The sequence below is a fragment of the Protopterus annectens genome, chromosome 3.part1, assembly GCF_019279795.1.
Source record: "Protopterus annectens isolate FY-2018-M chromosome 3.part1, PAN1.0, whole genome shotgun sequence".
Taxonomy (NCBI): domain Eukaryota; kingdom Metazoa; phylum Chordata; order Ceratodontiformes; family Protopteridae; genus Protopterus; species Protopterus annectens.
The window spans coordinates 677,554,946-677,567,445 of NC_056732.1; the positions used below are offsets into that span (position 1 = coordinate 677,554,946).

A 12,500-nucleotide genomic window follows, 5' to 3' on the forward strand; every position below is an offset into this window, starting at 1 on the left:
TTAATGAAGGACAAACCTTTGTCCAATAACTCAGTAAGGTATTGAAGAGCAACACTTAAATTAGGTTTAGAAACATCAAAGTCCTTTGCTGTACTCCAAATTAAAAATCTCCTCCATTTATCAGCGTAAACTTTCCTTGTACTAGGCCTCCTGGCCTCCAAAATAACATTCAAAACTTGTTGCGGAAGTTGAGACCCTCCAGGGTTTAAAACAGAATATGCCAGGCTGTTAGATGTAGAGAGTGAAGTTTGACATTGAGTAAATGACTGTTCTCCTGAGACAGCAGGTGTGGAATCGAAGGCAAAGGCCATGGAGGCTCCCGTACCAGACTTCTCAGTAATGGGTACCAGTGCTGTCGAGGCCAATCCGGAGCTATTAAAATCATGGTTGGCTTGTCCTGTCTGACCTTCAGGAGTACCTTTGAGAGGAGAGGCAGTGGTGGAAAGGCATACACATGAAGATTGCTCCAACTGAATGAGAGAGCATCCACTTTCCAAGCTGTGGGATGAAACCTTTTTGTGCAAAACTATGGCAGCTGGTAATTTAGAGGAGAAGCGAACAGATCTATGTCTGGAGTTCCCCATAACACTGTCAATTTTTGAAATACATGAGGATCCAATTTCCACTCGTGGGGATCCATAATTTGTCTGCTCAACACATCTGCTAAGGAGTTCTGTGCTCCTGGCAGAAACCTTGCCTGAAGATTCAGCTGTAAACTGAGAGCAGTCTCCCACAAAATCATTGCTTGTCTGCATAGAGGATAAGAATGTGTCCCCTTGCTTGTTGATGTACCACATGACAGTTGTGTTGTCTGTTAGAATCAACACCTGCCCTGGAAGAAGCAAATCCTTGAAAGCTATCAATGCAAATTGGACTGCTAACATCTCCTTCAAATTGATATGTAAATGTTGAAGTCTGGCAGGCCACGTGTCTTGTATCCACTTTCCATTCAGATGAGCTCCCCAAGCTTTGTCTGAGGCATCTGTCGTTAGAATCTGACTCACCTCTGGTCGGGTCACAGAGAGTCCCTTGTTTAGGTGACATTCCTGAGCCCACCACAAAATTCCTTTTGGATGCAAGGTATTATCTGAATGACAGTGTCCATATCTTGGCAGTGCTGCGTCCATACATTTTGAGATACCATTGTAGCTTCCTCATATGCAGTTTGGCATTGGGAAGTACCAGAATACAAGATGCCATGAACCCCAAGGCTTGAAGGACTGTCCTTGCAGTCAGCCTGTACTGACGAGACAATTGGTGGAAGTAAAGAGAAAGATTCTTTTGTTTGTCCGGGTCAAAAGGCCATCTGGGATGCTGTATTCAGTCTCACACCCAGAAAGCACATGTCCTGAGAGGGTACTAGACTGGACTTTATTTCGTTCACAGAATACCCCAGGCATCTTAACACTGCCATCACATACTGTAAATGATGAAGAAGTTTGTCCTTTCCTTGAGCCAGAATCAGGCAGTCGTCCAAATAAGGATAGATTTGTATTCCTCTTAGCCTGAAGAAAGCTACCACTGGAGCCAGAACCTTTGTGAACACTCTGGGTGCAGTAGATAAGCCAAAGGGCAATGCAGAGAACTGATAATGAAAAGTCCCAGCCCGAAAACGCAGATACTTCCTGCAACAGGGCCTGATAGGAATATGAAGGTAAGCCTCCTAGAGATCCAGAGTCACCATCCAGTGATCTTTGCCCAGCAGAGGTAAAAGCTGTTGTAGCGTCAACATTTTGAACTTGGGAATGTCCAGATATGTGTTGAGGATAGATAAATCCAAAATTGGTCTCCACGTGTTCCCTTTCTTTGGTACTAGAAACAGGCGAGAATAAAATCCTAGGCCCACTTCTGGCAGAGGGACCGGTTGTATAGCTCCTATTTGTAGTAGCAGCGAAATCTGTTTGTGAGCCTCTAGTCTTTGTTGAGGAGGAACGTCTGGCATGCCTTTGAAAGGAGGTAAGGTATGGAAATAAAACTTGTAACCTTGGTGTATGATATCCAATACCCATTTGTCTTGGGTAATTAAAATCCAATTTTCCTTGAAGAGTGCCAACCTTCCTCCCAAAGGTGCTGCCAGGCAAGAAGGATCTGGCAGCTGAAAAGTAGGTCATTGGGCCTGTTTACGAAAGGACTGGCCCCTGCCCTCACCAAGACTGTGCAGGTGAACTCCATGTTCTAGGTCTGAAGGAACTCTGAGCTCTGCCCCTACCACGTCTAGATCTACCCCTAGACTGAGAATCAGAGGAAGGATACGTCCACCCCTTAGCAGGCCAATTTCTACTAAACTTTGGAGGCTGAACTTGCAAAAAATCTTTAACAGTCTGCATAGACTTAGCCTTGTCTTCCAATTTCTTCAGGACTGATTCCACAGGTGGACCAAACAACACTTCAGACTGCAAAGGAGCATCCAAAATCCTTGTCTTAACATGGTCAGATAAATTCTGATCCTTAAGCCAGGCGTGCCTGCGAAGAACTGAACCAGTGGCAGCCACCCTAGAAGAGGCCTGCACAGCATCAAAACCACACTGTAAAGAATGCTTACCCACCTGTTCAGAGACATGCACCAAATCTTGTAATTCTTTACAGTCAATGCCTTCTGCCAGAGCATCCACCTTAGATTTCAATTGCGAAGGAGAAAATTTTGATATTTCAACATATGAAACTGGCAATTCAAAGCCCTCATAGCTAAGGTAGAAGATGTATAGACCTTCTTTCCCCATCTATCCAAAGCTCTGGCCTCTTTATCTAGAGGAACCGGATTCTTTACAACAGAGGCCTTGACCCCTTAGGTCCTTGACTAACAGTTTCTGGGTCCGCCCTAGGACTCTTATAGAGATATTTATGAGCCTCAGGCACCCTGTAATACCTATCCGGTTTAACAGGCGCAGGAGGCAGAGAATCAGGATTAAGTGAAGCCTCTGAAAATACATCTTGCACAACATCCAGAACAAGGGGGTATAGCTAAGGGCCTATGTTGAGGTAAAAACAAAAATTCCCTAAGCCTTTTCCGTGAATCAGAGAAGTCCTGACCTTCCCACTTAAAATGCTCCCTCATAGAATGAAGTGTCTCTGAAAAAGAAAAATCCTCTGGAGGAGAAGCAGAAGGAGTGGAATCTTCTGCATCAGAATCAGAATAAGGAGAGTACTCCTGCAAGTCTTCAGCCAAGACTCTGAAACATCGAAGCCTGCTCAAAACTTTCCAACTCTGGCTCCACCCTAGGCCTCTTCTCAGGAGGGCACAATGTACCTCTAATCAGAGTAATCAAATCTTCTGCCATTTTAAGCATGTGCTTCTTAGGCACAGACCCTGCTGAACTAGGACTGACACCAACAGAAGCTAAACCTGGCCTGCCTCTGGAAGAAGCCTTGGAAACAGAAGGAGAGGGTCTAACCACCCTGGGAAGGGAGGGGAGTACAGAAACCTGAGAAGCCCCTTCAGCCTGACCTGCCTCTTGAGAGGCCACATCCTGCAAAATCAAAGTCTCCCCCTGAGACTCCAGAGAAGCCTCCATCGGAATCACCGGTTCCACTGAAGCCTGTAAAGAACCGGCGTCCAGAACAGATGACTCATCTTGCCTGGGTTTAACCGCTTTGTCTTTGTGCTTCTTCGTGGAAGCGGGCGTCGGAGTATCCGACGGCATATTATAATTGCACCGCTTCCCGAAGACCAGCCTAGCACAATCTAACCTTCGCTTAATAGTGCGTTTATTAAACCTAGCACAAAAGCGACACCCAACTACGTCGTGCTCAGGCCCCAAACAAGGAATGCACAAAGAATGATAATCCCTATGCGGTATCTGTTTCCCACAAGAAATACAATTATTCACTTTTTCTGACATCCGGTAATACACTGAGGCAAGAAAAAACCAAAATATTCCCCAACGGGGTACTTAGCCAACTTGGATTCGGTCTGAAACTCCGAACTCGAAAAATTTCAGAACGCCGAACGGCACTTGCAACGCTGCTTCTGCATCGGACCATGTGGCAAAAAAGACTGAGGATATGACGTCGGTCATGCGCATTTGTACCCTGACGTCCTGATGTCAGTTTTAAGCGCCGTGACCGACGTCAGCCTAATACTTTGGTATTCGGGCCGACCGAGGACAGCGGACTACCCATATGTAAGGACTGCAGCAATGTGAGATGAAGAACATCACCTGTTATTACTTCTGAACAATGCACCAAAAGCAAACATGCAATAAACTAGAAATGACTATAACTTGTCACTATAACATACCACAGGATAGCACTCATCAAAGAACAGAGCCTATGTTATAAAATGACACTAAATGATTAATGCAGACATGTAAAATAAATTAAAATATTCCATTAGTTGATGTTTGCCCACTGGATTTCATTATTAGGTATTACATAACAGATAATAGCACTCATCTAACATTCTAGACTATGTGGTTGAATGTGCTTTGCAATGATTTTTTTTTTTTTTAACTGTTTACTAGTTTATTAGTGTAATGCAATTTGTGTCATCTGCAAGTTATTTTACTGTCCATAACTGGCAAACTTTCAGCACTATTTTGCTGCATGGTACATTCTCAGGCTATCACCTACTCTCTTCCTCTGCCACTCCATACACAGACTTACGTATGTTTATCTAAATGTAAATATATATATATATATATATATATATATATAAAATGTATAAAAGTCCACCAGAGGCAGACACACAGTACTCAACCCCTAGATCTAGATTAGGCTTCAGTAGAAACAGAGAGTGATAAGGTGGTTCTGTGTGGCAGTTCCTGGGAAACAGCATGGTCTCCTTTATCACTTCTATGATGGCATCAGCCCTATACCTAAAAGGACATTCATTGTCCAAATATGTAATTAATCTGGGGAGAATGAATTGGTTTAACTGAGAAAGGTAGCAACTCATGCAATTCAGCACCCTGATAAAAGCATTTATTTTGCATTTTCTTGAAATTATAGCATGACCGCTTAAAAAAATTAGGGATGCAGGAAAGCCAGATGCCATCCTTCAGTTTAAGTTTGTTATAAAATGTAAATCACCAGTAAGGTAAAACAAACCAACAAATATGTTATAAACCTGCTTAGAAATATTGCACTGCATGTGAATGCATCAGTGCTAATGTTTTAGTAGTAAAATAACCGTGAGAGACGGCCGATAACTGCTGATTTTAAAGATAAACATTTCAGCAGTACTTTGCTCTGACTCACTATATAGATATGTATTTTAATTAATATTTATTTATTTGAAAGGTTAAGTAAGAGTTCTAGGAGAATGGCAAACCACAAATAATGCTCTTTCTGACCAAGGTTCCCTGTAAAATTTAAAAAAAAAAATGCTGGACAGTTTAAGATGCTCAAATAATTAAATACCTGCAAGGCACAAAAGAGCAAACCTCATCTCAGTGTGTGTTTTCCTGGGGGAATAATAACAATCCTGGGACTGTCACTAAAGTGCATACTTAATCAGAAGGTGAGAAGGTAAAATGAGAAAATGGTGACATCAGATTGTGGGAGGGATTACTGAAGTACAGTGAGCAAAGGACACTGTAGAACAAAACTGCTAAAAGCTAGTACAAAAAAAAAAAAAAGAAAATAAGAATTAGGTGTTGTGTTTATGATGTACTATCTGTTGGTATGTAAAAAAGGTTTTTCAGAGACTCCCAACTTTGATACTCTCCATTTAAGGAAAATAAACTGTGTCACGGTTTCTGAATCTGAACACTAGTCCACACTCACTGCAGCAGTTCTACTTGACTGCTTGAATGGGATGTCAAGTCAACTGTGCAGTTTGGTGCTAGTCTGAAAACATACAATTTGTTTCACCATCAATTAAATCCTCGCTGTGATCAAATGCACTTTCACTCAACTAGAGTGGAGATGCACTTAGAGGAGCCATTAAGGATCATCCTATAGATCACCTAACTGCAGCCTTCAATTGAATCTCCAATGCATCTTTCAAGCAAAAATTTAAAAAAAAAATGTTAAGTTGAACTGGAAATGTACCATTTTGGTGGTAGATTTTAAAAGCACAGTGCAGTGCATTTCTTTTTTTTTTTTTTAGCTCACAGAATGGCTTTAAAAAGGGGGTGGCATGTGCCCCTGTCCCCTGCCTAAATTCACCACTGTGTAGTACAGCAGAAGTGATATGTACAGTCTGCTTTTCCAGCAGTGTTAGCTTAAAATGGACAAGGCAGGCCATGCAAACACACTGCAGGTAGGATTAACACAGTGCGATTAGTACAGCTGATGTTAATGAGTAACTCTGCCCAAACTATAGCAGTTCTGTAAAATTCAGGAAATACTTCACAACAGATTCCCAGATATTCCAAGGCTACTTAGTCTTATCACCATTCACACCTTCCTAATATCCCCACCTTATCCTGTAACTTCAGAGGGGTCATACCAGCCAATCCCAGAGTAAATGTGTGTATACCTATCCAGACGTACTTTAAAGGAAGATACTGAATCTCACTGCTTAACTAATAGAGAAAGTTTGGGAGGTACTGGGTTCTAAACCTAATCCTGACCTTGTTTTATTTATCTGTTAGTGAATGTTTAGGTCTGTGCTTTTAGCAATGATGAAGATATTGGACTTGCAGAGAAACAGGCGGTCTAGGACAACCTGGACTCCAATAATGTGACCAGTGAAACAGAACTCCCTCTAAAAGTTTATAACACACTGAATAAAAGGACAGAACTTCCTGCCTCTCTTGATAGCTTATGGACTTCAGGCCTCTGATCCCTTTTGCTAGGAACCTTTGAGATCTTTCAGCTGATATGTTAAGTGAGATACATTCTGAAGGAGGCATTGTATTCAATAATTAGTCTGACTAATGCCACATACAATACAGTATTTTCCACTTTAGACCTTAAAGATATTCCACTAGTAATTAGCTGTACTAAATAGAAAGAATTCCTGACAACCGTTATCATATTATGGTCAAAAGAGAGAGAGTTATCCAACTAAGTTTGTAGGCCCTGACTACATTTTTGTTTTGTAGTGGCATGTTGTTTGTACAATATGATAAAGGACACAAGTGATGATATTAGCACACCACAAATTTACTAGGGATAGGTCAAAATTAGGGTGTGACTTGAAAAGAACCCTGTCTGCTGTCATTTGGAAACTGTGTTAACCAGAGGTCTTGGCTCTCTCTCTCCTTGAGGCACAACTGTTCACTTTCATTCTTCCTGCTGAGACACCTGCTGCCCACATTGTGTGGGTTCTGTCTTTCAGCCAGTTTATTATCCATCTTACCACATATGGCATTATTTTTAAAACCTAAACCTAAAAACTTAAACTGGCTTAAATTCCCATATGTGCTTCTCTATAACCAACTCACTACTGCTCATAAAATCCTATATAACCCTGACAAAGTCCCTGCCCTCAGATCTTTAATAAGTCCTTATACTAAGCCTAGAAAACTCCAATCTACAGATAAAGTTATGCTAAATACTACTACAAATAACGCAGCTGGCGACTCCCAATTTTCCAACTACGTCATCAAAAACTGAAATAATCTCTCACCAGAATTAACTCAAGAACCGTCCGTGGCCAAATTTAAAAACTTAATGAAACTCTTTTTCAGATCTCATAGGATATGCACCTGCCTTAACCGTATAGGATAGAGATTACAAACTTCTCTCTACCTTATCCCCTAGTGAAGCCCCCACTTACCTACCTCACCTAAACTATTACCTCCCTTTAAATACTGCTAGTACTTAAGAATAATCCTCCATACAGAAAGCCTAATGGAATACTGTCCAGTTATCTTCCATTTTATTTACTCTTACTGTCGATGCACATGACAGAGTTATTTTCCAAATGCTTATTAACTATAATCATATCCGTTTTACTGCCCTGTCTGTTCTCGTGTTTTGCTGCAATAAGCTATGTTTTTCCTTCATCAATACAATGTATCTGCCACAGTCTTTGTACCTGTATTTTTGTACATTTGATTCTATTGTACCTCGTATTATTATTACTATTAGTAGTATTTTTGTACTTGGATGTAACTAATTTGTATTTGGTGCTTTTCTCCCCGGGCCTCTGCTGAAAATGGACATATATCCAGTTGGACTTTCCCAGTCAACAAATGTAAAATAAAATAAATAAATAAATAAATTTAGCTCCTGTATGATACCAGCATGAGGAATGACATTAAGGTATGTCACGTGAACCACAAAGTCACTATCTACAGCCTTAGTAACCATTTTGAAGAAGATTACCAGATTGAATAGCCAAGAATTACCCTTCGCATATCCAAACTGTTGAATAATCTCTAAGGTTCATGATATCAGTACTAGAGAAGATGAAATTAAACATCAAATCTTCTGAATCATCATAGACATCAAAAAGACTTTTATTATAAAAGACAGAAAATACTGCAAAACATTTTGAGTCATAGGCACCACTGTAAATATTTGTAATCTTTAACTTTCATTTAGAAACAAAACTGATTATACACTTTCAATTAACTTGATGTTTAATTTAGAAATTAATTTGCTCTTTTATGATTAATACCATCTGGCAATAAAGAACAACTAATAAAAATATTTAAAAAGTCCTGATATCATAATTTATGAGGTCAGTTATGATGCATATTGTGGTTTTACAGATGAGTCTTCTAGGTCTGATAGGTCTGTAATTGCCCACGTCAGTTATAAGGTCACCCTTACCAAGTGACATCAAAATTTGCATGATGGGTGGTGAGGAGCATCACTGATGCTCACGTACAACCATCAACAAATGACACTGCTTATTGTCTAGTAACATGTATCATATGTCTTGTATATTGGTAATGTCAACCATCAGCTGCACATGTACAACCATCAACAAATGCCACTGCTTGTTGTAGAGCCACATGTATCATATGTCACGCATACTGGCAATGTCTACCATCAGATGCACATGTACAACCATCAACAAATGACACTGCATGCTGTCTAGCAACAATAAAGTCCACAGGTATCATACTCTTATAGTGGCAATGTCTACCATCAGCTGCACATGTACAGCCATCAACAAATGACACTGCTTGTTGTCTAGCAACATGTAACATATGTCTTGTACATTGACAATGTCTACCATCAGCTGCACATGTACAACCATCAACAAATGGCACTGCTTGTTGTCTAGCAACATGCATCATATATCATGTATATTAGCAATGTCTACCATCAGTTGCACATGTACAACCATCAACAAATGACACTGCATGTTGTCTAGCAACGATAAAGGCCAACAGGTATCATACTCATGTATAGCGGCAATGTCTACCATCAGTGGCACATATGTGTTGAGCTCCGTTCTCTGACAGTTTGCATAAGTGAAACAGGGTGAAGTTTATATTCGTAGTCAAAATTCTGACTTGGCTCACTGTGTTCATTGCAGTGGGTAGAGATTTGGGATGTATGTTTGATGGTTTCTCAAATTTACAGACCACATTATGAACCTATGAGCCATTCCCCTGAAGTGGGTTTCCCCTAACATTGTCAGTATGAATTCTTCTGCTGTATACTGTGCTGTTTACAAGGACAGGAAATAGACAAGCCATGAGTTCAATTCCCATGAGCCCTGCCTTTTGTTCAATTATTATGCTGCAAAAAGAGGAATTTCCCTGAAGTGTCTTTCCCCAAAACAGTCAGTATAGCATTCTTCTGTGGCACACCATGCTGAAAGACTATTTAGAAGACTAGGAGAAAATCAAATCATGAATTCAATTCCACTGAGGCCTGTTTTTCTTTTCTTATTATCAGTCTGCTAACAGAACCATCCCCCTGAAGTGTCTTTTCCTGAATATTTCACTCTAGTTCAGCTCAAATTCACTTTGTTATGGAGGTAAGTGTGTAATGCAATTGGAGACAGTTTAGGGATCAGATCCCCTCAGAGGTTTCATTTTCGTTTTAATAACATTCATGTAATAACACAGGCATAATCACTACAACATTACACTGTTTGCACATGTAGGAATGTACATCATCTTACATTATTGTATCCTGTATGTCCGGTCTGAGTTTTGCATAAATCTACATTTAAGCATTGTCCGATCCCAGTCTTAACTGTGTTTTCTGCCCCTTCTTTGGTTAACACCTCTGCTTGCAGTCTTTTCTGTCCATTTCTGTTGACCTACTAACTCAATGCTCCACCCTTGGCCATCATTGACCGTTCACCTTTCATAGGACATTTCTCTGCATATACGTTGCCTTACGTTACAATAATATATCAGCAGCATAGATTGGTGGTCTGTGCGCAAGGATTCACAATGACTGCCATATATGCTCTTGTACCTACGATGCTTACTGCAGCCATTCATATTTTTATCTGGTTGCAACACACCTGGTACTGCAGACATAACAGAAGCTTGTCATCATGAAAACAGCCCTGGTCACAAGCACATACTGTAAGTATCAAGGCTCGTTGAACAAATTATGTAAATAACGATGACTTGGGTGCAATGCTGGATGCAACATTCCAAGTTCCCCAGCTATCTCTTCAGGTACATTTTCTTTTATGGCTGATATTCAGATACTGTAGCATATTGATCTAGTCTCCAGGTCAAGGTCAACCAGTTTGTTATTCTGCCATCCTATTTTTTCCAGGTCCAATAGTTAGTTGTTATGTAACTGCATCTCTGTTTTCAGAGCAGATGTGTCTTCCTTTTGGTTTTGGATTCTTTTTTGTTTTTCCACTTCATATTGCTGGTGTCCTACTGTCTTTGTTGTTCTATATCCTCAGCTACTTTCACTGACGTTTGGAACAATTTTCACTCGTTCCTCTTGTGGAGCAGTTTTGCACACCTCCAGCTCATTCTTACCTTATTCATGTTCCCTGTCCTTCTTTATAATTTCAGTTTTGTCACCAAGAACCACTTTCTTTCTATAAATTGACCTTATGTGCAGAGCTGCATGCATAAGCAGCGAATTTGCATCAGTTTGTTAATATCCCCATGTTACTTTGTGATTTTAAACATGAGGAAATTTACCTGTAGCAATTGGTAGGATATCCCAATGACTGGGAAATAGTCTGGGTAGTGCTCATTGTGGAAAGGGGAAGACTAAAAGGGAAGAGTGTGACTGGGGATTATTTATTATTATTAGATTATGAAAGGTCCACGTGTCTGATTTACAATGGGCCCAGCTTGCTGACTGCAAAAGGCCTACATGCTTTAGAAATCAACTAACATCATTGCAAAATGGGCCAAGGAGGCTAAATTCTCCTAGTATTATAAAATAATTAATAGAGTGAAATCAACTATACATTCTTTTAAGGTTTTATAATTTCTTTTAATTACAGAGGTGGTAAGACATGTTTTGGAAAAGCTTGATATGCTTTTCTAGGGAAGGGGTTAGGGTGACCCAGACGGGATCATGATCATTAGAGCCATTAAATGGACAGCACTGGTTAAGTGTTATGGAGGACTTATACAGGACCATGGCCCCTACACCCGATCTTATTCCAGGCCTGGAGCTCTGCATGCAGAGATATCCTGTGGAAAAAAGTAATAAAAGTGGTGTTTACATCTGTAGTATTGTCCTTAAGGCACAACTTGGTGACTAATACAGTATCAGTGCTGTTTATGCACAGAATGGAGTCAAGTTGTTGTACTTTTTGATGCGACCAGCATTTAACAGAGAGATTCTAAAGGTGGGAGATCAAAATAGTGGGGACTGTTGATCAGTGGAGAATGGACATGGCTTTGTGTGATATTGCTAGCAAGCAGAAGAAACACAATTAAGTAGAGGCTACAGAGGTAGTTTCCTCTGTTTATCTGCAGGAACTAATTTTATGATGTGGGATGATTTACTTACAGGCAAGGGTTCTGTTTATGTGTGATGGCAGACTTCAATGCTTTCTAGCAATCAATTTGGAACTAAAGTGGTATGCTTTACAGAAAACTTAACAGGGTTCGAAGTTTGTGCTAGAAGGTATGAGAATGCTAAGGTTGCAGCAGACTTGTTCTGAGTTAAAATATGAATTTTCAAAGTAGCCTAACAGAACGAGAGGAGAAAAGTATATATGAGTCAGTTGTTGGGGGCTTGGCTTGAAAGGCTTTTATGGTAAAGATGTTTTTGTCAGGTACTGATGTTAGCAAGCTAGTAATGACTTATGATTGGTTGGTTGAAATTAGAGGAAAAATAAGTCAGTGAAGGGTTGAAAAGTATTATGTACGAAGGACATAAAGAAGAGTGGGCTGGAATGGGGCTAGGGTACATGACCAAAGCAAAGCCAAGTCCAGCAAGATAAAGTGAACTGCGGACCCTCCACAAATAATTCCAGCAAAACAACAAATCAGGGAAATGTTATCTGATAGTTATTTCTAACAGATAGTTTCATCTAGGCAAAATAATTCAGGCAGGAGGAACATGGGAATAAACCACCCAATACGGTCTGTGTCAGACCAGCAAATAGAAAATCACTAAATTCAAAATTTCAAAAAACAGAAACAGTGTTTTCAATATCATCCTAGCACAGTAGAACAAAAATTATTATAATAAATGTCAGTATGCTG

At 40.1% G+C, this 12,500-nt stretch overlaps 1 protein-coding gene across 1 annotated transcript in view; it reads right to left on the reverse strand.

Moving 5' to 3' along the window:
* Positions 1-12,500, reverse strand: part of LOC122797710 — a 297,965-nt gene that overhangs the window by 26,416 nt on the left and 259,049 nt on the right. Inside the window, exon 9 of the mRNA XM_044066244.1 lies at positions 11,353-11,477. Within this exon, the coding sequence (XP_043922179.1) occupies positions 11,353-11,477 (125 nt within the window). The remainder of the gene's footprint in view (positions 1-11,352; positions 11,478-12,500) is intronic.